At 42.3% G+C, this 27,348-nt stretch overlaps 1 protein-coding gene across 4 annotated transcripts in view; it reads left to right on the top strand.

Moving 5' to 3' along the window:
* Positions 1 to 12,569, top strand: part of ENPP2 (ectonucleotide pyrophosphatase/phosphodiesterase 2) — a 54,673-nt gene extending 42,104 nt beyond the window's left edge. For 3 of the 4 annotated variants that reach the window (XM_065668855.1, XM_065668857.1, XM_065668856.1), the window contains 8 exons: positions 256 to 428; positions 730 to 781; positions 1,264 to 1,400; positions 1,894 to 2,029; positions 3,215 to 3,292; positions 5,798 to 5,930; positions 6,565 to 6,721; positions 11,959 to 12,569. In XM_065668855.1, the coding sequence (XP_065524927.1) occupies positions 256 to 428; positions 730 to 781; positions 1,264 to 1,400; positions 1,894 to 2,029; positions 3,215 to 3,292; positions 5,798 to 5,930; positions 6,565 to 6,721; positions 11,959 to 12,129 (1,037 nt within the window). In that variant the 3' untranslated portion in view covers positions 12,130 to 12,569. The remainder of the gene's footprint in view (positions 1 to 255; positions 429 to 729; positions 782 to 1,263; positions 1,401 to 1,893; positions 2,030 to 3,214; positions 3,293 to 5,797; positions 5,931 to 6,564; positions 6,722 to 11,958) is intronic. The other variant, XM_065668854.1, reaches the window with a different exon arrangement.
* The last annotated feature ends 14,779 nt before the right edge of the window (positions 12,570 to 27,348 follow it).

Here is a 27,348-nt window from a genome sequence, read left to right as displayed (position 1 = left end):
GTAGTTAAAATAAATTGTTTTCCAGTCTTGATGTGAACAAACTGTCAAAAAGGCTACCATACTATTCAGCTAGCATCTGCAATTTTATGATGTGGACAAAATGTTAGTTTTTTTTTTTTTTTTTTTGCATTAAAAGCATTCATTTACTTGTTTTGGGTGTAAACAGTATTGCAAATAAATGCTTATATGTGGAGATGCTGCCGAATACATATTTACAACCTAACCATCACTCATTTATGTTTGGTGGTTTCATAGATCTGCTCGGATTAAAGCCTGCTCCCAATAATGGCACCCATGGAAGTTTAAATCACCTGCTGAGAGCCAATGTTTATAAACCAACTGTGCCAGATGAAGTTGCTAAACCACTCTACCCTGTTGCTCTACCTTCTGCATCAGATTTTGATATAGGATGTACATGTGATGATAAGGTAGGTGTTTAGGATCTGCTGAAGTTTCCACTATTTGCAACAGTTGCCTAGTAAAGTTGAGGCCATTTTACCTCTTTTGTGAGGATGTGATCTGTAAGAATTCCCCAGATCCTTCCTGTGAAGTGTTTGTGCCCTTTTGGAACAATTCTGGCTTTTTGTAAAACAGGAAACAAAAGAAATTATCAGTGTTTTATATCACTAGTTCTGTTTTGCTTAGATGTTTTGCTTAGCTGTCTAATAATACTAGAAGTCAGAGTGCTCCAGGGATCCTTATCTTGTTCCTTTTTTTTTTATGCTTGAGAAGAACAAGTTGGATGAACTCAACAAGCGCTTTCATGTTAAGGGAACAGAAGGTAAGTGATAAAAATACCCTTCTACTGAGTGACCACTTTTGCTTCCACTTTGAGAGAGACTTTAGAATAAACATAGGAAGGAAAGTCCGGAGAATAGTGGCAGGAGTGACAGGACAGGGGTTGACTTAAAGGTACAAAAAAAGTCCTTAGCACCTCATGAGTGACTGAAATGTGGACATGAAGATCCTTGTGGAGTCTCCTGTGTTTGGAGAAATACCCTTTTTCCATGCTATGACCACAACAAACTTTGAAGTGCAACATGGATTTTTAACCTCAAAGTGGGTTGTGATCCTGGAATGGGGATCCCAACCAAAACTATTGATGAATTGCTGCTCTCTCTGTTTCCTTAACTGTTATTCAGCAACAGTGTCCGATTAAGGATCACTGTAAATTCAGCATGAGTTGGAAAGAAACCCCTTTTTTCCTTTTGACATTTAAAGTTTTCAGTAGTAAATGTAAATGTAATTTCTTCCGATTTGTAGAGAAGCATCTTCTCTATGGGCGCCCTGCAGTACTGTACCGCACAAAATACAACATCTTGCATCACCATGACTTTGAAAGTGGCTACAGTGAAACATTCCTGATGCCTCTCTGGACATCCTACACTGTATCTAAACAGGTTAGTTCTGTCTTTGGTCTTGAAAAGTCCTTAAAAACTCCTGGGGAAATCTGCTCAGTACCTGTTTTCTTGAAGACCTAAAATATCCCTTCCCTGGGTAGATTTTTACCAGCAGAAATTCTGTTGTAAATTTCAGAAACACAGTTGTAAACAGTGCCAAAATCCTTCTTTTCCTTCAGGAGAAAGGAGTTTTAAGGCAGAAGGGCTGTATATTTCTTTCCTGTTTCATTTTCTTTCTAAGTTTTGCTTGATGTGGGTTTGTTTTACTGTGATGGAATAATCAGCAATTTCATTTGGATTATTTCCTATGGTGACTTAATACCTGAAAGAAGGGCTCTGCAGCAGATACAGGAGCACGATTTGGTCGCACAGCTAAGTGGTTTACTCCACACAAGGTCTTCCATGTGATGTTGACTATATGAAATAGTTTTACTTTATCTATAAACGCTGGAATTGCTTTCTTTGTCATTTCTGTCTATATTCCTCAATGCAGGCAGAGGTATCTGGTGTCCCGGAGCACTTGGCCAGCTGTGTGAGGCCCGACCTCCGCATTTCTCCGGGGAACAGCCAGAGCTGTGCAGCCTACAGAGGAGACAAACAGCTCTCCTATGGCTTCCTCTTCCCTCCTCGTAAGTTCAGAGAGATTTTTAATACCTAGAGGTTTTGTAATGGTCTTTTTTGTTAAGAAAACTTTAGGTATGACACAGCTTCCTCCAGATATAATCAGACTAAGGAGTATTTGAGATTGTTGGGAAAGAAGAGGTAGGAACGGTTTAATTCCCCCCTGCTCCAGGGTGATTCCTTCCTCTGTGATGTCTCCACCTCAAGAGTTGCTGCTCCTTCACCTGCATCAAGTATGGGCCCCAGTGGAATGGATACATTGTTCTTGCTGCACTTGCAGAAGACCAAGGACACAATACCACATTTGCCATCACGGCTGCGGTCCCTCATCTCCATGAGAGATGCTCCAGACTGATGCCCAGCTTCATAAAGAGTGTAGTGTCCCAGTTTCGTTAATAAAAATAAAGGTGAACAAAGAAGTGCATGGAGTAGGAGTACAAGTTAGAAGATAGTCTGCAAAAGCTGACCCTTTAAAGTCAGTGGGTAGAAACCAGCTTATATGAACTAGGAATCTAGTCAGAGTTTTTAATTTTTGGTTCAAACAGCAATAAGATAAATGTATATTTAATTTATAAATCCAAAGTAGGTTGTTCCATACTGTAAAAATTTTGACCATGCCACAGGGATAATGCTGGTAGAACACCTGTGTAAATGAGTGTCCTGGATTCTCCTGGTGCAGTCACACTGGTTCAGTCTTGGAGCAACAATCTTCCGGAACTAGTTAATGTTCAAGGCACACAACTGTCTCACAGCTGTGAACTTCATTGCTCTGCTTCCTCACTCAGTGGCTGAAATATTTTATGGTGGGTTTCTGATATGGAATTACTGGTGCAAAGGCTTGCTTAGAATTAGAAGATAATCCTGCACTCCTCTCCTTGAAAACCGCCTCTTTTGTAAAATCCTGCAGCGCAGCTCCCTGCTTTTGAAAACTGCAAAAATAGATGAGCTATAAAAATATTTGAACTTGTTGACGGTTGAAGCAAAGATAAAATCCTCACTTTCCATGTCCAGTTGTCACACTGAAGACAAATTGTATGCATATAATGCACACTTCTGAATATAGCATCCAGATTGCTGTTTAGATGACAGTATTTCCTTTGGTTAGTCTCCAAAGCCATTCCTAAAAACATTTTTATATTCTTTGAATTTCTGACATTTCATCTTGTTACTATTTTCTGTTTTATTATTTTCAGAATTAAGTTCCTCTGCAGAAGCCAAATATGATGCTTTTCTAATAACAAATATCATTCCAATGTATCCTGCCTTCAAAAGTAAGTACCCTTTTCATGGCTGTATTTCTCTTTCCCAACTTATTTATTGCCTAATATGTGTGTTGGACTATGGAATAAATTGATGGGACAAGTTTAGAACACAAAGTTCCCTGTAGCCAGGAGATAAAGCATGTGGGCACCTGTATAGTTCTAGGTATGGGTAGGCACAATACCACAAGAAAGACTTAAATTGTAAGTAAGGTTTATTTTCCTTGGAGCTGGGCTAAGAGAAGAGCACAGACGTGATGTAGTTCAGCAACTTCATGACACAATAATTCAATTTGTGCAAGACAATTCACACTTTCTTATCTGTAGCCCAAGGTAGTGCAGAACATACTCCAGCAACATGCTTTTACTTCTCAAGCCTGGAAATGTGCACTTAGCATGTTGATGTAGTTCAGGGACGTGTGGCTACTTTTGATTCCTTCTTTCCATGCCCTTAGAGGGAGACCTAACATATTTATTACCTATGAAGAAAAGGCAAAAGGAAAATAAATGAGGAATGACTTTAACCTGGCTGCAATTTTCAGCACTGTAGGGGTATCTTATTAACATTTCTTTTGTCTGCACATCCTTTTTCTCTCTAGTTTTGCCAAGAGGTAGGAAAACCATCAGACTATTCTGGTGGCATTTTTGGCTTGGCAGGAATTGGGAAGTCTTGGAAGAATCTCAAAAGCCTGTTCTTGTGAGATTTCCAATTCAGATTTTAGGCCAGAGAGGTTTGGCTAAACATCAAAGCCTATGGGAAGCTTTTTCTTTTTAACCAGAAAAGAGTGTTTTAACTGAAAAACCTCTGAGTAGGAACAAGTGGTGATGTTTGCTGGAAATCTAAGCAAAGGCACTTAACTGATTACAGAGTGCAAAATTATTGGGGATTTCCCACTCAAATCACTTCATAAAAATGCTGTTTATGCTAATGTTAGTCTAAATTAGCCATGATTCTAATCACAGGAGAACAACTTACCACTAGCAGCTCATTTTGTCTAGTGGCCTTCCTTTTTATCACAAGTGGGTGAAGGACTCCCTAAGAAAAAATGCTGGAACTAATACTGTTCTGTTATGAACCATTGCACGTGTGCAGGTTGCAATGCTGAGAGCTGATTATAAGCTTATTATAATATTATATTATGGAGCTTTTTCCACACCAGGGAAAATAGAAGGTGGCAGTTTTATGCTATGCTGGCTTTGGTGGCAGTACTGGCTGCAGAGGCCCACTACTCTTCTTTGGGTTTTTTAATTCACTGTCCCATCACATCCCTCCCAGGCAATAATTCTGTGTCCATGTTTTCTGTAGTGAGTATGCCTTAAGCACCTCCTGCTGTGCTCCAGGAGCTCCAAGATGATGCCCTTGGGCTGGCCCCCTGTTGCACTGGCATTGCTGTCTATGCGGCTGCAGTAGATACCTATGTTGGGCACTGATTCAGCTGGAAAACTGAGGAGGGAAAGCTTTCCTTTTGGGCTATTTTTGTTCTTAAGGCTGATGCATTGGAGGAGCAAGCAGCTGGAGGAGGGGTACTGCCAAGTGCTTACCGCAGCTGAGGTTCTTGTTAGACTATTGCTTGTGGGGCCCTCTGCGTCAGCTCCAGCAGGGAGTTATGTGGCTCTGAGCACTCTCAGGACAAGGCGTACTGGGGAACTTGCTGGCATTGCCATCACTACCAGGGAATCATGGACTTAATGGACTGTGCTGGCAAGACAAAAGTTAAACTTTTGCAAGTCTGAGATGTTTTGTTTACACACACTTCTATTAGTGTTGGAAAAAAGATGGAAAAGAATGATGTAACGGGAGACTCCAGTGTGTTTCTGCAAGCATGATAACTTGTAAAGTTGATGGGGGTGTGGTAGGATAAAGTGTCATGCTCTTCCCAAAAGCTGCTGTAATGAGATGCCATGCCATAATTTGGTCATCCTTGACGGCACCTCGTTTAAAAATTAGTCATTTTGTATCCAAGGAGAGTTTAACTCCTTTGTAAATACCTTTGTATTTCCCGTTCCTTTAAAATATTTGGTTTTTACTTTTAATCATGGTGCTGTTTCCTTTCTAGAATTAAACAAACAAACAAAAAAAGCCACAGCACCGTTCCCTATAACTAGATAAAAAAGAGAAAAGAAGTGTTTGCAGGGACATCAAAAGCATGTGAATAGCTGTTTCTGCTGTTTGGTGAAGGAACAGCAGGCTCTCTGTGCAATGACTATGGTAATGCCAGCCTGGGAGTGGTACCATGCATTTCCTTTTCACTGGTTGGGGAGAAAAATAGTCAACAGAGAACAAAGAAGCCTGAATAGGCTTTATTGACCTAACTGAATGAAACTGCAGTAAATCTATAATCCTTAGTCTTTGATTTTCCCTACCAATGTGTGAATGATGTCCACCGGATTTTTACTTCCAGGAGAAAAGAAGAATTGTTTAAAATCTTGACTTGTTTTGACATCTAAAAATTGTGGTGGATTTTATTTTCAGTTGTTTGTTGTTTTTTGTTTGGTTTTGGTTTATTTTTCTTACAGAGGTATGGAACTATTTCCAAAGGGTTTTGGTGAAGAGATATGCCACTGAACGAAATGGAGTCAATGTTATAAGTGGACCAATCTTTGATTATGACTACGATGGTTTACATGACACTCCTGACAAAATAAAACAGTAAGAGTTTGTCTTTAAAATGGTTTCCTGTTGCTTGTCTAAATGATGGCTTTGTCTTAAACAATTCATTAGCTGTACATTATTAGATTTTTGGGAGGAGATGTAATTTTTTAGCTCTTTCTAAAATTATTGTCCATCAAGACTGAATGCCCCTGTAGGTAGGACAGTGGTTAAAATAAGTGTTTGACAGTTCTGTAGGTAACTGTTCACTTTGACTTTGAAATTAAGTGTTCATTCATCCTTGAGATGAAGCTGAAATATGTTCCAAATAATCTTTCCATAAAATCAGTCAGAATTTAAGAGCTAACGACTGGATACCAGAGAAAGCCATAGCAGCAAACCATAGCAGTGCTATTGAGTTAGATACTCAAGTCTTTCCTTAATTCAGTAATGCTTTTTCTCTCTGTCCCTGAACTGAAGAAACCTATCAGCACTGGTGTGTAGTATTTCTATAGCACAGTTTCAAAACATGAGCTAACTGAATACTCATTTTCAGATAGTGTTTAGGAATCAAACACATCTCAACAGTGTACATGTGTCCTCTCATGTAGGGGAGAAAAGACCATATCGTTTGTGTAACCTTCTTCCGAACAAGTCTGTGTTTTGTGGATAAATGTTTGCTTTATTTCCTCAGGTTTGTGGAAGGCAGCGCCATCCCCATTCCTACTCATTACTATGCCATCATAACCAGCTGCTTGGATTTCACTCAGCCAGCCGACAAGTGTGATGGACCGCTCTCCGTTCTCTCATACATCCTTCCCCACCGGCCTGACAACGATGAGAGCTGCAATGTAAGTTCTGCTGTAGCCCTGTAGTAATACAATCCTAGGACATGTGAAAGCCCATTACTATTAGATGCTAGTGCTCACTAATATCTTGAACTGTTACTTCACCTAAAATTGTCTGGAACAACTGACATACAGCAGGTTGGCAGTAAGCAACCTGTAGGCTTCTACATTATGGCAGAGACTGTCATTGTAACTTCAGAGCAGACTAGGGGGGAGGTTGTGTGTGTAGGCGTATTGTGCTGGCAGCGGCCTGATGTTTTTACTGAGGTCTGTTTCCATGTGTAGGTTCAATATAGTCTCTCTGCTATGGCAGTCTGGGTGCATCAGACAGCATAATTACATTCAACCCACACAGTCTTAAAACTGTATGTTAAAACCTGACAAGGGTAGAGTGTCAATTCTTGCTGTTTCCAGAACATGTCTTGATTCAAGGGAAAATTTGTGTTTCTTACCAACAGAGATGAGCAGACACCCTCCAGGTTCCCTTCCTATCTTCCTTTAGGTTGCAAGATCCTATAGTGTAAGAATCTTTGTGAAATACAAAGGCTTTGGTCTGGTCAGCACTACAGAAAGTAACATGCACTCAGCAGCTGACCATGCAGCAGGAGAGCAGTCGGGTCCCCATGAGCTCTGATGCTCTGCAAGGACATCAGTTCTCCCAGGCAGCTGTATTTAGACTTGTCCTTCCGCCTGAACTTGTTCTCCCATTACACGGCTGTGCGGATTCCTGCACACAGACACTTCACTATAGGCTGCCAGGAGGCCGTTTCCTGAATGAACACATTAATGTTATGAATTTTGTATTGGCACAAAAAAGTGAAGACTCCTATTCCAGCTACAGGCAGAAATAGTCATTCCAACTCTGTACACAATTCACCTGGAACACTGTCTCTTTCTCATTCATCAAACATCGCCTGCTTTCAGGTCCCTCTTTTTAAAACCATGCTTTTGGAGCAGTATCCCTCTCTCTCGGGCAGATCTGGCTTCCTCTTGTTTAGACTCTTAACTGCTTTGGGCGGAGATGTCTTCCACCAGAAGTCTCAGAAAGTCCTACATATATTTGATTGTGGTTATTCTCTGGACTCCTCTTCTGAATCAAGATTGGTGATCCTGAAGTTACTAATCTGGCCGTTATTTGTGCCTCTGTTCTTGTATCTCTGCCCATGTGTAATTTTATGACAGTCAATTATTCCTTTCTCCTATATTGCGTGACACAGTCCTCTTAAAATGCTGGAATCTTTTTTATGAGCTGTTTAGAGTAATGGCCTCTTTTAGTTTTTGGTTTCTTGTATTCCAACCCAGGCTTCTTTTTCCTATAGGTCATACTACTTACGGTATTTACAGTTCTGGGAGGAACTTCAGTGCTACTACAAGGTTATTAGCAGATACTGGTCTATGCTCTTTACATAGCAAAGAAACACTCCAAAACTGTTTAAATGTAGCTCTCGAATGAAAATATGGTCAGGCAAAATTTTGCCTTTCAAATACGACATCAGTCTTACTTCTGCCCATGGTGTTCCATTTTATTTGTTCAAAGAAGTGATTTTGTAAAACCTCACATAGTTAATGGGTGAAATGCATGGGGTAATATAAGAATTTTTCCTTAACCTCTCCACAGGCTTCTTATAAGATCTGAAGAAATATTAGCTTTCCCCCCACTCTGCCCTTGTTGCACACACTTTCTCTCTTTTTACATGGCTGTTGGAGAACACCGCTACTCTTCTTATTTGAATTTGTTCCATTTCCAAGCTGTGTTTATTCATGGTGAGCTTATACCCATTTATTCTTGTGTCAACATTTTTCTATGGCTTAAATAGCCCTTCACCGGGCTTCTTTGGGATTTACTCTAGTGATGATTTATGATGATTCTCAAGGCATATACTTCTCTCTGTTCATGGGAGACCCAGGATCTTTTTTGCCCTGTTTGTAAGAAAGGATGAGCATTTTAGTAGCCTTCCTACGCATCTGTTCCAGGCTGGTTTTTTAATTCTTCCCCCTGCCCCCCCCCCCCGCCCCCCCGGAACATGAAGGAGATAAGCACTGCAGCTGAGATCTCAAAATGAAAGTGGTTTTCTTTCCACTGAACACAGCTCCTTTGATAGTATCTAGGATTTGCTTTTTCCATAGCTGTGTTTATAATGGTGGCTCAGAGTCACACACAACCAATACATCCAGGTCCTTCCCTTCTGCCTGCCTTTTCACGTGAGAAAATCCCAGCTTAGCAGAAATTTTTGCTGTCATTGTGGATAAGCCAGTTTCATTCTGTACCGCATCTGCATAGAATCATAGAAACAACCAGGCTGGAAAAGACCTTTAAGATCATGAACTCCAACTTTTATCCCAGCACTGCCAAGACCACCAGTAACCCATGACACTGAAGGCCTCATCTACACGGTGTGTGAACACTTGCAGGGACAGTGACTCCAGCACTGCCCTGGAGAGCCTGTTCCAGTGCCTGAGCACCCTTTGAGGAAGGAATTGTTCCTCATCTCCATCTAAACCTCCCCTGGTGCACCTTGAGAAGGCCATTTCCTCTTGTCCTATAGCAATCTTAAATTTAAATCTTAAATTAATCTTAATTTCTATCAGAAGTCTGGGTTCATTGATGCCACTTCTCAGCCAGCATGTTATTACATGGTTATTACATGGTTATTACAGAAGGGTATCTTCCTGCAGTGCTCATTCATTAAGCAATAGTGTTTCAGACTGGGTTGCATCCTCCAGTACAATGTTAGAATTGTAGAATCATAGAACAGTTAGGGTTGGAAAGGACCTTAAGATCATCCAGTTCCAACCCCCCTGCCATGGGCAGGGACACCTCACACTGGATCATGTCACCCAAGGCTCTGCCCAACCTGGCCTTGAACACTGCCAGGGACGGAGCACTCACAACTTCCTTATAGTCTTCCATTGCATTGACAGGAGCTCCCAGTTGTTGTTTTTCGGTTTGTTTTTACTAGCACGCCAATGACCTTGGCACAAAAAGCATGTATGAAAACATTACACAAACCCCTTTCCAATATCAAAGCTGAAGGAACCCTACTAGAAACTTCCTCCAGGCCATGATTTTCCCTTTCAAATTTCTCTTTTTAGTAGGCGAGCTTCTCATCCACCTTATCTACATTCTGAGCATGTTCAATTTTCCCAACTAATAATCTGACATCCAGAAAAACTCTTTTGTCCAGAATATGGAGTATCTTTTCTAGTGAATTTTAGGCTAGCCTCCTAATTGATTGCCTATTTATGTTTACCTCCATGTTTTCAATTGTTAGTTTTTCCTTCTAAGACTCTACTATTGAGGTGCTACTATCCGGCACTGATGGAGAAAACTATCATTTTAAATATATATACTTCATTCATTGTTTTGCAGTAATATAATACCAATTTAGCTGATCACTGTGTTTAAAATTCTTCCTGCTGGACCTGAGGTTTCATGGGCCAGTTGTGGAGAGGAAAAACTACAATCAGGATCAGTTGATTGATTTTGTGGAGATGTCCTGCTGGACTTGGTTTAAACCAACCTCACAGTCCTGTGATTTATTCATGTTCGTATTACAGACCTTTCACAAACACTCAGAGGAGTCCTCTTTATATTCAAAAAAAGTGAGCTTTGCAGCAATGGGACTTCCCTCAGAGCTCTGTAAAATGCAGATTTCCTGCTCAGAAGGAAGGCTTGAAGATGACAAAAAGTCACAGTGATTGCATTTGCAGTAATAACGCTATTGAGGCTCATTTGTACAGTAGCAACCTGATTGTTAGAAGAATGGCTGAGTAGGGGGCTTCTTGCAGCCAAAGCCTGCTAGGCAGTGGCATTCCTGTAGCACGGCACTGCGGGGTGTGAGCAGGGCACTCTCCCTTCTCTTCACTCTTAGTCTGCATGCATCTTCTTATGCTCCAAGACCTGGTTTTGAGCTGCAGGTTGCTAATCCTCAGGTTGAGAAGAAAGTCTGTTCTGAGCCAAGAAGCTTCAAACCAGACAAGCACTAACTGGGTCATGGCCATTTGCTTTAGAGCAGCCATCAGTGACCTAGCTGGTATTTGGTGTCCTCCCTGTGCAAATGATTGTGCTCGCCCTCCTGGCCCTTGCAGGGCAACCCACTGCCTTGTCTGTGGCTCATCTACTGCTTCGGGTAGGCTGTGGCATTGAAGAAGCTTAGCTTTGATCAGCGAGAGGACCACTCTGCAGGGAGACCTTGTGGAGACAGGCAGAAAAGGGCTCATTTTCAGGAGTCAGCCCAGAAATAGATTTTTATCAGCAAGATTTCCAAACCACACATGGAGTCCAAATGGCCAGAGGCACAACCCTCCATTCCTAACTTGCTTCCCCAGCAGTGGTGTCGATGTACCAGCCAGAGAGGCCAAAGGGGGAAAAGTCCTGTTTGCTCTGTCCTTTTCCCACGTCTGCTCCCTGCTGTGCAGGGCTGACTGCAGTGCTCATGGGACTTTTCACTGGGCTTGTTAACGCACTCAAAAGAGCCAGGAACTGCAGCGTATTGCAGGGCTGGTTTTCTGATGTATGAGTTACATTAAGTTGGTGGATGGCTCCAACATGTGCTGGAGCTGGCACAAGGTATGCAGCAGGAGCAGTCTCCTAAGAAAGATTACACCCACACAACCCTACCCAAATCACACACTCTGGCAGCATCACCTTCCTTTTCATATTGGGAAATGCTTAGTGAAAGTCTTCTTTTCTATCAGTGTATAATACGTATGTTCCAATAACAGGATTTTACAGGTACAACAGAAACCATAGTTCCAACTGTTTAATGAATCATAACCCTAACGTTAAAGTCGAAAGTTTAAAAGAATATTGTGCTAGAGGTGCTGGTCAGATAAGAATAATGCGTACAGGCAGGGTTCAAAGCTAAACAGCCTGGTGTTTGGGCTTTAGTAATACACAATTGATGAATATGGAGCTCTTCTGTGGGAGAAAAAAAGACATACGGACGAATAGATATTCTAAAAGCATATGGCTGTTCTTCTGCAATGCCTGCAGCATCAGTCCAGCTTTTCCTAGATGACTATGGTCGTTGTCTCCATCCCATCATAAAATGGGTCCCAAAATAAAATAGGAATCATCTTGCATGTTTCAAATCTGTTTTCTTGGAACTTGTTTATCTCAGTCATTCTTGAACAGGGCGAGAGATTCTTCAGATGGACCCAATGTTTAGAGAAGTTTCATTTGCTTTCAGAGCTGATTTTTGACATGGCATGTGATAAAACTTTATTGTACTTTTCAGAGCTTGGAGGATGAATCGAAGTGGGTTGAAGAGCTCCTTAAGATGCACACTGCACGAGTGCGTGACATCGAACAGCTCACAAGCTTGGACTTCTTCCGAAAGACCAGTCGCAGCTACACAGAAATCCTCTCCCTAAAGACATACCTGCATACATTTGAAAGTGAAATTTAGCTTTCTAACCTTACTCAGTGCATCCTTTTATCAACTGGTGTATATTTTTATATTGTTTTTATATTTATTAATTTGAAACCAGGACATTAAAAATATTAGTATTTTAATCCTGTATCAAATCTTAAATATTAAACCCTTGTGTCATTTGTTTGTTTCTCTAATGTTTAATATAGGTATGTCTCTTGGTTTATTTAGTAGCGCTTGTAATACTGCAGCTTGAGGCCCTACTCCAAGCTTTTAAGTGGTGCTGCAGGGTTTGATACATGCATCATGGAAATATTAATTTCCCATGTTCCTTTACCACACTTGTAGTCCTGTACTGTGTATCAAAATACTGAACATGTAAAATTACATTCATTTACTGTTAACTATATGACAGACATATTTAAACCCTATAGACAAATAGCATCTTAAATATAATAAACCACACATTCAGTTTTTTTAATGTGTTTTGATTTGCTTTCACAGGGACATTCAGAGGGACTTGTGGGCAGCTGAGTGCTGCTACATCTCTCTTATTCACCAGGCAGAGCTCAGGTTTGCTGCTAAGAGGACTGCCAGGACTACAGATGTCCTGCCTTAATACTCAGCAGTGAGTCCATAAACCAGACACCCACGGAATGTCATTACTAGTTAGGTTTTGCCATAGTAGCAAAGCTGGGAGAGGAGTTTGGTTGGTGTCATAAGCTACTGGGGTACCCCCTACATGGCCCTGCTCTGGAGCTGTGTGGAGGCTGTGACACGGCAATATCTGCTGTCACTGGTAAACTGTGTCACATTCTTCTGCACTGCCTCTGCTCTTGGCTGGTTCCTGGGAATGTCTGCTCCATTACCTGCCCCACCAACAATACCTGCTTTGACCTAGAGACGACAGTCTCGTAATCCTGGCAAGCCCCTCCAAGTGACAATGATGACACAGTCCTAAACCAATGGAAGAGACACTGTTGCATGCTGGCCTTATTTGGCATGGACAGCTTCTATAGAAGGCATATGGTATGAAGCATTAGTGTTAGTGTAGTTAGCTGATGTAAAAGTTAAATTATTGTTTAGAATTCTTCTCAAGACTCATACCACCAGTGGCACTATTACAAAGCCATCATTTGGGGTTACAGGTTTCCCTCTCTACCAAAGTGCTTTGCATCTATTTTCAAGGGTTGAAATGCTGGAGAGAAGTGGAAAGGGCTGGAAAGCATCTCAGCCATGTACACAGACAAGTAGCCAGGTCTCCTAAGTAAAAAATCTGGCACAATTTTAGCAACTTGCATCCCTGTAACATCTATCTAAGAGAAAGCAGCAAACAGGAATTAATCATGTTAACACCAATGATAGAATCATAGAATCATAGAATAGTTAGGGTTAGAAAGGACCTCAAGATAATCTAGCTCCAACCCCCCTGCCATGGACAGGGACACCTCACACTAAACCATCCCACACAAGGCTTCACCCAGCCTGGCCTTGAACACTGCCAGGGATGGAGCACTCACAACCTCCCTGGGCAGCCCATTTCAGTGTCTCACCACCCTAACAGGAAAGAATTTCCTCCTTATATCCAATCTAAACTTCCCCTGTTTAAGTTTTAACCCGTTACCCCTTGTCCTGTCACTACGGTCCCTGACAAAGAGTCCCTCCCCAGCATCCCTATAGGCCCCCTTCAGATACTGGAAGGCTGCTACGAGGTCCCCACGCAGCCTTCTCTTCTCCAGGCTGAACAGCCCCAACTTCCTCAGCCTGTCTTCATGCGGGAGGTGCTCCAGTCCCCTGATCATCCTTGTGGCCCTCCTCTGGACTTGTTCCAGCAGTTCCATGTCCTTTTTATGTTGAGGACACCAGAACTGCACACAATACTCCAGGTGAGGTCTCACAAGAGCAGACTAGAGGGGCAGGATCACCTCCTTCGACCTGCTGGTCACGCACCTTTTGATGCAGCCCAGGATACGGTTGGCTTTCTGGGCTGCGAGCGCACACTGAAGCCAGCTCATGTTCATTTTCTCATTGACCAGCACCCCCAAGTCCTTCTCTGCAGGGCCGCTCTGAATCTCTTCTTTGCCCAGCCTGTATCTGTGCCTGGGATTGCTCCGGCCCAGGTGTAGGACCTTGCACTTGGCATGGTTGAACTTCATCAGGTTGACATCAGCCAACCTCACAAGTGTGTCAAGGTCCCTCTGGATGGCATCCCTTCCCTCCAGCGTATCAACCGGACCACACAGCTTGGTGTCATCAGCAAACTTGCTGAGGGTGCACTCAATCCCACTGTCCATGTCAGCGATGAAGATGTTAAACAAGACCGGTCCCAACACCGATCCCTGAGGGGCACCACTCGTTACCGGTCTCCAGCCGGACATTGGGCCATTGACCACAACTCTTTGTGTGCGGCCATCCGGCCAGTTCTTTATCCACCGAGTGTTCCATCCATCAAATTGATGTCTCTCCAATTTAGAGAGAAGGATGTCATGCGGGACAGTGTCAAACGCTTTGCACAAGTCCAGGTAGATGACATCAACTGCTTTACCCTTATCCATCAGTTCTGTAGCCCAATCATAGAAGGCCACCAAATTGGTCAGGCAGGATTTCCCCTTAGTGAAGCCATGCTGGCTGTCACCAAGCACCTTGTTGTTTTTCATGTGCCTTAGCATGCCTTCCAGGAGAATGTGCTCCAAGATTTCACCAGGCACAGAGGTGAGACTGACTGGTCTGTAATTCCCCGGGTCTTCCATTTTCCCCTTCTTGAATGATAAAGTTCTTGTGACCAGGAGACAAAATTTTATTATTCTAGATTAAATTAGAAAAGCACAAAACTTGAAGGCTTTAAAATCTCTCTCTCTCCCCCCACCCCCCCCCACCCCCCCCCCCCCAAACGTTAGGATAGGAATTCTAATAACTGCATAAAGCTCTGGGAAACATCTGATTCCTGCAATTTAAAAATTGTCTCTTGTGGTTGTCTGGTAGCACAGAAGTATTTTCCTGTAAGCTTTTGGCAGGGCTTCTTGCCATGATAAACTTTATGTTCTTACATGTGCTACAAAGGGTATTTCCTCTGGATTTAAAACCATTTTCAGTTAAGACCTAATTCCTTCAACACCAACTTTAGTGATTATATAATGTGGTTGTTCAGAAACTAAACTCAAGACCTTCACTACTGTTTTGCTTTGACATTAATCTGTTGCTTTGGTTTTGGTGTTGTTTTTTTTATTTCTAATTTAATCTAACAAATGATGTAATTCTTTTATTTTCTCCCAAAATATTTATACCAAAGGAACATTTAAGCTCTGAAAGATATTCTCAGAGAAGCTGGCTTTTGAAATAGTTAGTGATGTTGGATGATGGTTGGGAGAGAGTGTTTACCTCAGTTTCACTAAAGAATGATGATTGGTGTGTAGGAAATGTGATTTTTCTTACTCAGATGTTTGCTGTGAGAATAAATACTGGTAGTTTATTTCTATTCTGCTTAGTTCTCTTCAGCCCTTGCCCCGTGCTGTTGTATGGCACTGCTGATTTATTTGACTATGCTGGCAGAAGTAGCTATGCTGGTGACTTCTGTGAATTGCATGAGGTTTTTTCCTGTTGAAAGATACCTTATCAACACAAAAGTTCCAGTGCAAAGCTAAAGCTTTGTAAATCCCTCTAAACAGCATGGGCTCTGCAGGAACAACAGACATTTTAAAGGAAACTTGTAGTTTCCCTTTGGTATTCATCAGGGTGAATGTTAGCTTAGGGCAATGTGTAGGAAGGAACCCTTCTGCTTTCTATTCCTCTTAAACCATTTTTGAAAATATGAGATACCATTTGCTTCTGTTACTTGTTTCCTTTCCTTGATATTACTCTGGCTTCTGCAAGAGGTCTGCTGAGGAGAACAAGCTCTGAATTTTTCTGTCAAGCAGCCACTAGTTTTGAGGGTTTGGGTAATCACTGTTTGCAATGGGTGATGTAAATTTGAGGCATGTTTAATGAGCTGGAGGCAGTTCAGTTGACCAATTGTCAAGGCAACAAAAGCCGTAGGTGTCCTGCACACCTAACAAAGTCCTTTTGCTCTGGGGAAACCCTCCAGAGGCAGTTACACAACTGGAATATCCCTGCAACAGGAAACTGTTACCTTTTTTAACCCCTTTTTCATAGTCACATATTCTCAACAGATAAACACTGAAAGCAGGTCAAGCAACCTGACCAACAACATTACCATGATGACGAGTCAGCAAAAGTCACCATCCTATACTGGCAGTACTGGCATACTTAATTACTACTGATTATATTCTATCCTGGCCAGCTAACAGCTTGGATAGTTTGATACTTTCTGCTTGCTGCTACTTCGTTGTTCTTGATTTCCAGCCTTTATTCCCTTCATGTTGTTAGGTGCAAGGTCCAACAGTTTCTGCATTCACTTGGACACTGGCACTGTTTTGGCAACAGAGTTTGTATTGTGTTGTAAAGTAGTTTACAACACAATACAGATGAACAAGATAGATAATTAAAAAATGTGATTGTCAGGTCTGTGCCAGCTCATGGAGTTTTCCCAGTGTTCACAGGGAGCAAATTTACACGCTCATCTTTAAGTAGGCCAATCTTGCTGTGTCTCTGGATGCTGCTCTGAAACAACCCTGCTATAGTTCCCAGCTTCTCAGTGCTGTGTATGTAACGGTTAGCCAGCCGATGGTGCGAAGATATTTTAACAAATGAAAACACACAGTTCTTGTAGGAAAGGCCAGAAAGCAAAAGCTGTCACAAGGAGATAAGAGAGGAAGCTCCCCACTTCAAGAAACAGAAGAGACTGAACAGGTTGAAGGTCCAGGAGATACTGCTAGAAGCAAGCCAGGGCTGGAGAAGATTTATTTGGCAGGTTTATGAAGTCCCTGTTTCCCCTGCATCCAGCCTCTTCGAATAGATCAGTCCTTTACATCCAGCAGATGAAATAACTCCCTACTTTCTGAGCACAGCCAGGAAACAGAAAACTTCTCAGGAAAGTTGAAGGAGCTCCCCGCTGAAGGTGTTGCTTGTGGCAGGAGCAGAACATGGACTCTGGAAGGAAGGGGTCCTCTACAGAGGGCAGAGTGCAGGATCTGACCTGAAGGAAACAAATTTATATCAGCTGGAGCTGACATTCCATCATTCTTCCCATTCCCATTCATTCCATCCATTCTTCCCCTCAGACTTGTGTGCAACCCAAAATTCTTTAAGTTCACGTTACAGAGCTGTGCAGCTTACCTCAGCAGCTGTCTAAGGCGACAGAGGGGATACTACTTGTGGTGCAATTGAGAAAATTCCCCTTTTCATTTTTGCTTTCCATGAGCAGGGCTATGTGTGGGTGCTGCAGAGCTGCCACTTCCCCTCTGGTGCACTCCAGTGCTCTTCAAACCAGATTTGCACTTATGGCAGTGTGGTTTATGCTGCTGTTTTGGCACAGGGAGACAAATGAAACTTCACAGCCTTCCTTGGATGTGGTTTCTATCACAGGCATGGATAAAACTGGGGCATGGAGAGGTTGAATAATATGCTTAAGGACATGCATACCGTAAGCTCAGTAAAGCTGGTCACAGCACTCCTGTGTTGGGTTTAATATGTGAGGTTTTAAAATAATTCCTGGTTAGTGGTACCACTGGTGGGAGGGCACAGGGGAAGTTTTGTAAAGCAGAAGCCTCAGAATCATGTGGCTGAAATAAAATTTGAATATAGGGATTGTAGAAGCAAAACTCCCTTTGGAGACAGTAAATCATGCTCAGTTTTCTATCAGTCCCATCCATTCAAATGCTTGTGATAGGCCTGGTTCCTTACCAGAGTCCTCCCCTGTCTCCAGAGGGATGCCACAGAGTGTGTGTGTCCATCCTGTCGGTAGTCCTAGTCCAGCTTGGTTTTGTGACTCTAGTATCCATTTCCCTTGCTGCACTCCCAGACAACTGTTGCACTTGACCTGAGGTAGATAGTCACGGTAATAAAAGTGTACTCTGGTCAGGATAGACTTGCCAGCAAATGATGGGCACTGTGGTAACTGTACATTTTCCAAGTGAGACCACGTGTTTCAAATGTTTAAAGTTCAGCACTTGTTCAGGACGGGATCAAAAAAGGCATTTTAAACATTGTGACAAAATACCTAATCTCGTTTCTTTGCACTTGTTGTGTAAATATAAGATAAGAGCAGTATTCCCAAGGTTACCACAAACAGTCCATCACTACAGAGTACAAGCTAACATTGTATGTTGACATAACGAGCAGCATTGCTGCAGTCAGCCATGGTAAACAAACCCACAGGTTTCTTTGTCTTTACAAGTCAAAAGTTTGGGATGTAACCTATTCAGACCTGCCCTCGGAAAATCCCTGCCCTTCTGTGGCATCCACAGTACATGCATAGTTGTTCTGCAGCCTTACCTGCTTCCTAAACACAGGAGGGAAAGGTAAATGTAGGCCATTCCCGTTTCATCTGCAGGTTTCACCATGGAGAGATCAGCAGGTAAAGAAGTTAGTAACTGGGGATAAGCACAGCTGTAACTCATTGACTTTAAACTCAGAATTTGCTAGAAAAGAGGTGGCCTTACCTGTCATCACAAACCCTCAATGGAAAAGGATAAAATCTTTTTCAGGTGATATTTTTCTGAGAGGTTTTCTGTTTCTTTGCTCTGTGCAGAAAGTAGGGAGTTATTTCATCTGCTGGATGTGAAGGACTGATCTACTGGAAGAGGAACAGGGACTTCATAAACCTGCCCTGATTTCATTCTGGCAGCATCTGCTGTCTCTCCTAGACCTTCAATCTATTCAGTCTCTTCTCCCTCCTAAAGTGGGAAACTTTCTCTCTTATATCCTTATAATTCTTTAATTTTTTTTGCCTTCCTCTTTTATTACAGCTTTGATCTGTTCATCATCTGCAAAAGCCTTAGTGTCAGCCTAACCAGTGCAATTTCTGTGCACAAGCGTATCTCTACAGTGCCCACTGCCACCAGCTCTCCCAGCTATTAAGTACATCAGGTCTTACACATTCCTCCTTCAGAAAGGAGGACATGGAAGACCACGATATATCCCCAGTTTCTTCTCTAGTACAGCTAGAGAACCCAAGTGACAGCTTTTGAAGGTAAAAACCCTCCTCAGAGAATTTTAGGTGGTGATATTTGCCTCTGTGTGTGGCTTTGTACAGAGGCATTTAATGTCACTGAGGGTAAGGTGTTGAGGATCTGATGAATCAACCAGAAATTCTCCATATAGGCCACGACTGAGTAACAACGGAGAAAATGAACTATTAGTGTCAGTATTTTCTCCCGTGGGACTGGAAAGTTCAGACCAATCCGGGCACATCAGAGGTGAGGATCTGTCTCAGCACTGACTTCAGTGGCTCATCTGCCCATTTTCATCTGACAATGTCCTTAAGATATTGATGACGGCTGCAGTTTCACCTCTTCTCTTCCTGATGCACATTGTCATTTATGCTTTAAGTCTTCTCCATGTTTCTAGCTGGCTGCTGTGTTTTGGGGTGCACAGCCATGGTGTTCTGGGTCAACAGCAAATGTACCATCCTCTTCCTCCTCCGTTTTACGATCACATAAACAGTTGTCCCTCCTCACCTCACGTAATCAGATGCTCGTCTGCCTTGCCCACCATTGCCTCCTCCTGCCCAAAGGCCCTTGGCTAAACTCATGGTCTGTAGCTCAATTACTGGCTGCATCTGCAGAGTCTAGTGGAAACGACGATGGGAAGCAGGTCACAGATGATGTATTATCTTCTGGGGGCTGTATCTAACCTGTGTGGGCTGCATCCTAGTCAGAGATTGGCAGTCTTTTCCCATGTGAGAAAAATTGAATCCCTGAACACCGTTCACTAGCAATCACTCTGAATTTCAAAGGTTCTCCTTGCTGGTAACACTGGAAGAAACACTGCTGCTTCAGAGATCTAACACCTAACACCTTAATAATGATTCTTTTATGGCAGTGAAGTCTGCAGAACAAATGCTTCCTTTTATTTCTCTATTTTGTTGAAGATGAAAGCCATGTAGCGTGCTTAGCTGGCCTAGTAGGCCTCCAGTCTGAACTAAGGGTGCATCTCCATGGCTTTCATCTTCCATGCCTCATAATCTATTTCTAGCCTTTCTCTAAAGGTTACCATATGCATTCATGAAACCTGGGAGCCCTCCTGTGGTCAAAATCATGAGCTATTCTTGTGGTTGTTGCCCCAGATCTGTTGTAGTCAACCCAGTTTTAAACTTATCCTTGGAATATTCATTGAGAAAAGTTTCAATCCATTGAAAAAAAAAATAAATCTACATAGTTTCCTTGGTCTTCGTGGGGGTGACCTCATTACACCTTATTCCCCTGGGAATGCTGTCCACATCTCTTTTCCAAGGTTAGGGAATTGTCTATCAAGCTGCCTATTACTTCATCTCTCTCCCCTCCATACTCCTCCTCCCACTTTGCTGTCTTTTGTAGGTTCTTCCTTTTCTGCTCTCATCTAGCCAGGTTCTCACCACCAGTCTGTCTAAGGACTTTCCAGTTTTGCATTAAATAATGTAATTAACATAAATTCAGTGTTTATTGTCTCATTGTCTTCAAGTTGTAGAAGTACGTGATTCACAGGGCTTTGGTGTGCTGAATTTTAATCTTGTGCTCAAGCTGGAGAAGTTTTATGTTTCCCTGGGGACTTCATTTTGTGGTCTTTGTCCAGCTCCTTGGAAAATTCTGTTTCCACACGGTGGGAAGTTACTTTTAACAGTTTTTCACTGTACATAAGAACCAAAACTGTCAGTTATCCGGGGCAAGCTTATGAGGCAATAGGAAAGGGTGAGGTGAAGATGAAGAAGGGCAAGAGGAGTAACAGCCCCTTTACTTTTGCCTTTACGGGGGATGATGCTGTATGTTTCTTCCCTGCTTTATAACTAAAGAGGGGAACAGCCACAAAGTTCTGCTAACACTCCTGGCGTCATGGTTGTGTGTGGTCTACATCACAGATCCCAGGATGGTCCATTGGAGATGCTGGATTCACTGCACAGTGACTAGTAGAGAAGGTCTGTGATCCCCCACTCTTGCCAGTACCCATCCTGCCCTAGAATATGTAAAGGCAGATGAGTTATTCATGAGGGTAAATACTTCAAGGCCTGTCATCTGTAACATAATACAGGACATACCACAAGGGCTTGAAAAAGGTTTGAAGCTTTAAACTTATACAACTGCTACCACATCTGAAAATATGGATAGGCATGGAAAATCCCACCTAATGTTTCAGCATCAAGTATGAATTGAGTAGGTCCCATGAAGATAGCCTAGGATAGGGCAGAATTTGGAGCCTTGCTTGTATCAGAAACATTATCTGACAGAGGAAGAAGTACCCAAAACTCCACAGTCTTGTAAGCTGCACTTCTGAATTTCACCTTGAAGAGTGTTATTCTTTCAATACTTACTACTTATAGATACTTTCAGTAGTGAGAATTTTTCAGATCACTGCATCCCAACTTGATGCTGAAGGCAGCTGGTCTTGAAAACCACAGTTAGAACTGCAACAAGCTGTAGCTCCAGTGGAGTTAAGCTGTTGGCCTCACTGCACTAACTGGAAGCTAGATCCAGAACTGTAATGATAAGAAATGACAAGCCTAAATGTGTTCATGGTCAGATTATATCTTCTTATCCCTTTTGTGTCAACATCATTCTTATCTTGACAAGCTCGCCTTCTCACTGGTATTTAAATAACCCACCCACTCCTTCCCAAATTTTTTAGTTTTGTTTTGTTTTAAGCTGCGGGAACATCTCTTTTGAACAAGAAAAGAAACTTCTGCAACTAATTCCTGGAAAAAGGGCTTGTTTAGTTTTTGTATTTATATTATGGATTTAGATTCATGGGAGCACACACCTACATTTTATACCCTGGCTAGCTTTGCCTAATTCTAATTTACAATATGGATGTCATAGAGAGGACTGTATTTTCCATTCTCATAATTAAATGTACCCCAGCAAATAAAGCTTGCACAAAGATAATAGTTCTCCAGCAGCCACTTAGTCCATCTCCACATAATTTAGTGTTGGTTTTTCCCTAAGGATATATTCCTGTGGGACCTTCCGGAATGCTTTCACAAGTCACCACCTCCAGCAGAAGCTTAAATTTCTTAGCGTTGCAGAAGTGGGTCGTGTGATGTTCCTGGGCTTTGGACACAGACTCTTTCAGCTGCACTGAGTTGACTGAAGAAATTACTGCTTCCTCTCCCTGCAAGGGTAATTGTTTCCTCTGTGCCTGCAGAATTGCTCCCCACTAACCCACTCAGTAACAGATTATTTCACAGAGCAGTTTAAAAGCTGAAGATCTACTCATATGGCTCATTTTGCTTGGAAATGGTTTGGAAAGGGACCCAGCATACGCCTAGTTAGAAAACCAAAAAGAATGGTAACTAGTGACGGAGGGACTGAGTTGATTTAGTGGGGACTATAAATATTTTCATCTGAGACAGCTGGAATTAGGAGAGATGATGCTTCATGGCTCTTGTCTGCTTCAGACAAGAAGCAGCTTGATTATTTCAAATCACCTTTACTAATGGTTCAAACTAATCCAGTTAACCAGGGTGGTACAGGCTTGTCCTGTAGTGCGACGAGGCAGCTGAGCCTGTTAAACAACACATTGCTCCCCAAAGGTATGGCCTTACCACCCCTCATTAGAGGGGGGTTGGACTAGATGGCCTTTAAAGATCCCTTCCAACCCAAGCCCTGCTATGATGCTGATTCTAACTATCTCTTGCTTAGGAAAACTTCAGTCCAAAGCATGAGGACTTTGCGTGTGCTGAGGTAATTATTTTACAGTGGTTTCAGGCAGTTGCCTGAGTACCTATTTGCTCAATTAGCCACATGACTAGATTTTTAATGGTGCTGCTTGTTTTCAGTGACTCCAGTAGGATTCCTCAGTTGCTCATAAGCCCTGAAAATAAGGTCCTGACTTTGCTGAGCTCCCTGTTCAGCCAAGCATTTGAGGAGCTGCCTAAGTCCAGGTATGTGTCAGTGCTTGATGCAACTTCTGGGAATGCTCTGTGTGTGAAAAATACACTCCTCTGCACAGTGCCAAGTATTTCTGGGCTGGTAATGTGATCACGCCATTTGTGTGATCTCCTCCCTTTAACAACCTTCATCTCTGTGGGCTTTTTTCCACACATACAACCACTGGGTCTGAAAAATCTATGTCCAACAGGTATCATAAATGTAAGTGATGGTCCACTCAGTGCTTTCCTTAGGAAGGTACCTTTGGAAAGTAACATGCATAAACTGGTGGCTCACTGACTTACTAGTCAGGAGGAAGCAGAAGATGTGAACGCTGGGGGGATGCTTTGGCATCCTATACATGTCACTTGTCTGAAAGAATGCAACCAGACATAAGGACAGGGGGGTCTGATAGAATGCAATTTAAGCCTCTTCCACTGTACCAGATAGTATTAATGGAAAATCCCTGTTGATCTTATTTTTGCCTGCACAAATGTTCCCTGCAGTGTGTTCTCACTCCAGTTCAAATGACCCAAGGGCTGGGGTTTAACCATTTCCCTGACAGTCTGTTTCTCTTCCCCACAGACTTTTTTCCTGCACCCAACATCTTCTTTGCTGTTTCACACCTTGTTTCCAGCTGAAGATCCTCTCATTGAACTCTCCCAAGCCCCTTTTAGGCAATGCCATTTTTTCCTGTTCACTTTTTTTACCCTTTCAATGGGCATATTTGCGAGGCTAAAAGAAGAAAAGAAGCCATTTTTGCAGCACCTCACTGCCAGACTCCGTGTATGCAGGCTCTTTTCTTCAAAATGTGCCTAACATTTGAATGAAAAAGCTCCTATTATTATCTGATTCATCTATGTTTTCTCTGATACCCTCTATTTGCAATGTAAAGAGCAGTATTTCCCTCTGAAAGGTGCATAATCTCTTTCTGTCTTTCTGCTGGTGTTATGCTGAATTATCTTTAGATCATGATTCTCCACTCTGAATTACTTTTTGTCCTCCCTACCCAGGTAGACCATTGCTAAGCCATTTACTAACCACATTTACTGGGGGTACAAGCAGATGAGTTTTACATCGGGTCCTACATGTGGTTAAAGCTTGGGATTGTCCTGGTTACCCAAGCTGTATGTATTAGTAAATGTGTAACTGTAAAACAGTTCCAAGAAGTTCCTTTCCAACCAAAAGGAATTTCAGTGCTCCAGTTCTTTCATTTCTTGGAAAGATGAATATTTAATCGTGCACAACATAATTTTTTGCAAGGATAGATGAACACTTACTATTATAGCAAAATAGATTGCTTTCTGGGTTGGCCAGTTATTCAACACTCGGGAGTCCTGAAGGCTTAAGTTAAGAGGAAGAACCAGTTAATGTTGTTCCTCTGATACTGTTTATTTCCAGGGAAGTCTTCTGTAGTTTAGCTGGGTTTTGAGAAGATGGCTGTAGTGAGAAACAGACTATCTATGGCACACCCAGAGCCTGCCTGATACTTTTGGATGCTCCGAACATTCCAAAGCCATCAGCACAGCATCCCAGTATATCCCAGGGCCCCAGATCTGCTGCACAGGATGAGTATGGCACATCTACCATCTGCTAGGACCAGAGCTGCAACCACAGCCTCTGAAAGCTGCAACTGAGAGGCAGCACTGACCAAGTCTTCAATATGGAAGCTGCCTGGACAAACTTCCCAGCTGGAAAAAGATGAAGTGCTGCAGGAAACATGGATTTAAGGTAGCTCTAATTAAACTGAAATTAAAAAGCTATGCTTTTCTACATAAAGCAGAATGCTAGCAAAGGAGAAAACCCTTCTCAGTATCTCTAGTCTTTTCTAACTCTTTTGTATAGACACCTTCTCAGAACAATTCCTGGATGACATACTGAGTTACAGGACAATGGATATGTTAACCATGCGACTGCCTTGGCTTTAAACAATGTGGGTTCAATCAGTCATATCAGATCTGTGCCAGTGTGTATCCAGCAGGATACTTCAGTGTGTGCTTAGCTCACATCTGTATACTTAAATCCTTTTGATTTTTGAGGGCACTTGAGCATGTGTTTAAAGCTGTAAAGCATTTTTCCACATTGGGTTTTACTTTGGGGGAGAAGTAGATTGGGCTGTCGGTTTATAAATTACAAATCCTTTCTTATCTTGTGGCTTGCCTGCTGTGTCTGCCTTCCCCTCTGCAAAACAGCACGATAATCTCAGGAACTTATTCCAGAGAGCAGTGGATTGGACAGTGCTGCGCTGCACTTCCTAAGTGTATAATGTTGTGTCCTACTGCAGTCCCCGTGTAGGTCCCAGACCTGACTAAAGTCTGCTCAAGGGTAATTCCTGTTAATGAGATAATAAGAGGCTTTGCATTAAAATATGTTTGGTCTCTTGCACTGTGAGTTATAGCACTGAACTATTCTACATAGTGATACCAGCTGTGACAATGCTTATGTTCCCTTTGGAAAGAAATCACAGTTTCCTTCTTTCCGAGTCTGTCTAACCATGTCCTTGGCAAATCACTGTCATTCCTCCGGTTCCTAACCTTTACTAAAAATAATGTAGATTGATTTTCCAGAAATGGTATGTATGGTTGAAAACAACCTTGATCTTTATAAGTAAGTATTACGTCTGTCATCTATAAATGACAGTATGTATAAGTTTTCTTGCCCATCACATTTCTGTATAACTTCTGAACACTGGAATTGTAATAATTTGCTCCATTAGCTTGAGTTTATTCCATAATGCATGGGTTTAGGGGGCTTCTTGTTTGTTTATTTTGTTGTTCTTTACGTATGCCAAACTGCAGTAAATTCTTACATTGTTGATTATGCAAAATAGTGTATAAAAGGAAATGAGATAAAAGATAAAATGCAAGTGTAACAGGTATTACAGTTGCAAAATGTTCAGTAGCATCTAGGCCAGAGATATAAATATCAAGCTAGCATCTTTTCATACACCAATTTACCTGTTTTACATATACAGCTCGGTCTACTTTAGACCAGTTGTGTTAAATCTGTTCAAACACATGAGCAAAGATAATGCTTTAAGAAAAACAACCTCAAAACATGAAAAATCAAGTAGCAGCTTATGTTTTTTGGTTTGTTTTGTTTTGTTTTAGGTTTTTTTTTCTGCTTGGGAAGGCTCAATTTAAATCCAACTTTTCTCAGGTTAAAAAGTGAATTCAGAACACAAAAGTCCTTAGTTCTTTCCTAAACGTTTTAGTAGAGCAAATATCCCAGCTAAAATTTTCTTAAGCAATGCATGGTTGTTGTGGTTTAAACAAAGTCAGCCATAAATCACGCAGTCACTCTCTCACTCCCCTCCTTCTTGCCCTCCCCCTGCTCCTGGAGGGACAGAGAGGAGAATCGAAAAGAATGCAACTCCCATGGGTTGAGATGAGAGCAGTTTAGTAACTAAGGTATAACACAAATCACTGCTGCTGCCACCAATGATAATAATGAAGAGAAAATAACAAGAATACGATACCACTTGCTGAATGAGTTCGACTCCCCCCCCCCCCCAAAGAGAGCCCGTGTCCTTCCGGGTAACCCCCCGTTACATCCTGGGCATGACGTGCTGTGGTATGGAATACCTCTTTGGCTAGCTTAGGTCAGGTGTCCTGTCTCTGCTTCCTCCTGGCGTTCCCTCCACCCTGGCAGAGCATGAGGCTCAGAAAGTCCTTGGTCAGACCAAACATTTGTGTTACCATCTCTGCTCCCAGGCTGAAAGTCAAAATACAGGGCTGCACCAGCTACTAAGAAAGAGAAAAAATCCTGACTGCTACTGCTAAATCCAGGACAGTGGTGTAATTTGAGGTATTAAATTTTCGTTGAGCAATGATCCTTGAAATAAGTGCTAGGATGAGAGATAATTGTGTGCCTAAATAGGACTTAAATCTGGGAGCATGTCCGAACAGTTTCCAAAGAGATGCTCAGCTACTTTTCTCCCCCATCTCATTGTTTTTCTCTGGGAAGTGCTGTTGCAGCCAGCTTGGCAAGGTAAGAGGGTGAGATGAGAGACCTCACAGAAGAGACCAGTTATGAAATGATCTAAGAGGAGAAGGAAATCCCTTGAGGTGAGGGAGGCCGCTGCAGCAGACCCCACCAGCATCACTCCTTGAAGCAACACAGTGGTTGCAAATAAAAACACAGTGAGCTTTTCCTCCAGTCTCTACTTCTGTGTGGAAATAGATTGAAATAGGGCTGTATTTCCAGTCCCTTTTGGAGTATCCCTGCCACCCAGACCAGCTGGGCACCAAGGCAGTGAGGAGATGGATCAAACCATGCTCGTGTAAGTGTTCATGATTCA

Source organism: Lathamus discolor, chromosome 2 (assembly GCF_037157495.1).
Source record: "Lathamus discolor isolate bLatDis1 chromosome 2, bLatDis1.hap1, whole genome shotgun sequence".
Classification (NCBI taxonomy): domain Eukaryota; kingdom Metazoa; phylum Chordata; class Aves; order Psittaciformes; family Psittacidae; genus Lathamus; species Lathamus discolor.
This window is presented reverse-complemented; position numbering and strand designations above follow the sequence as displayed.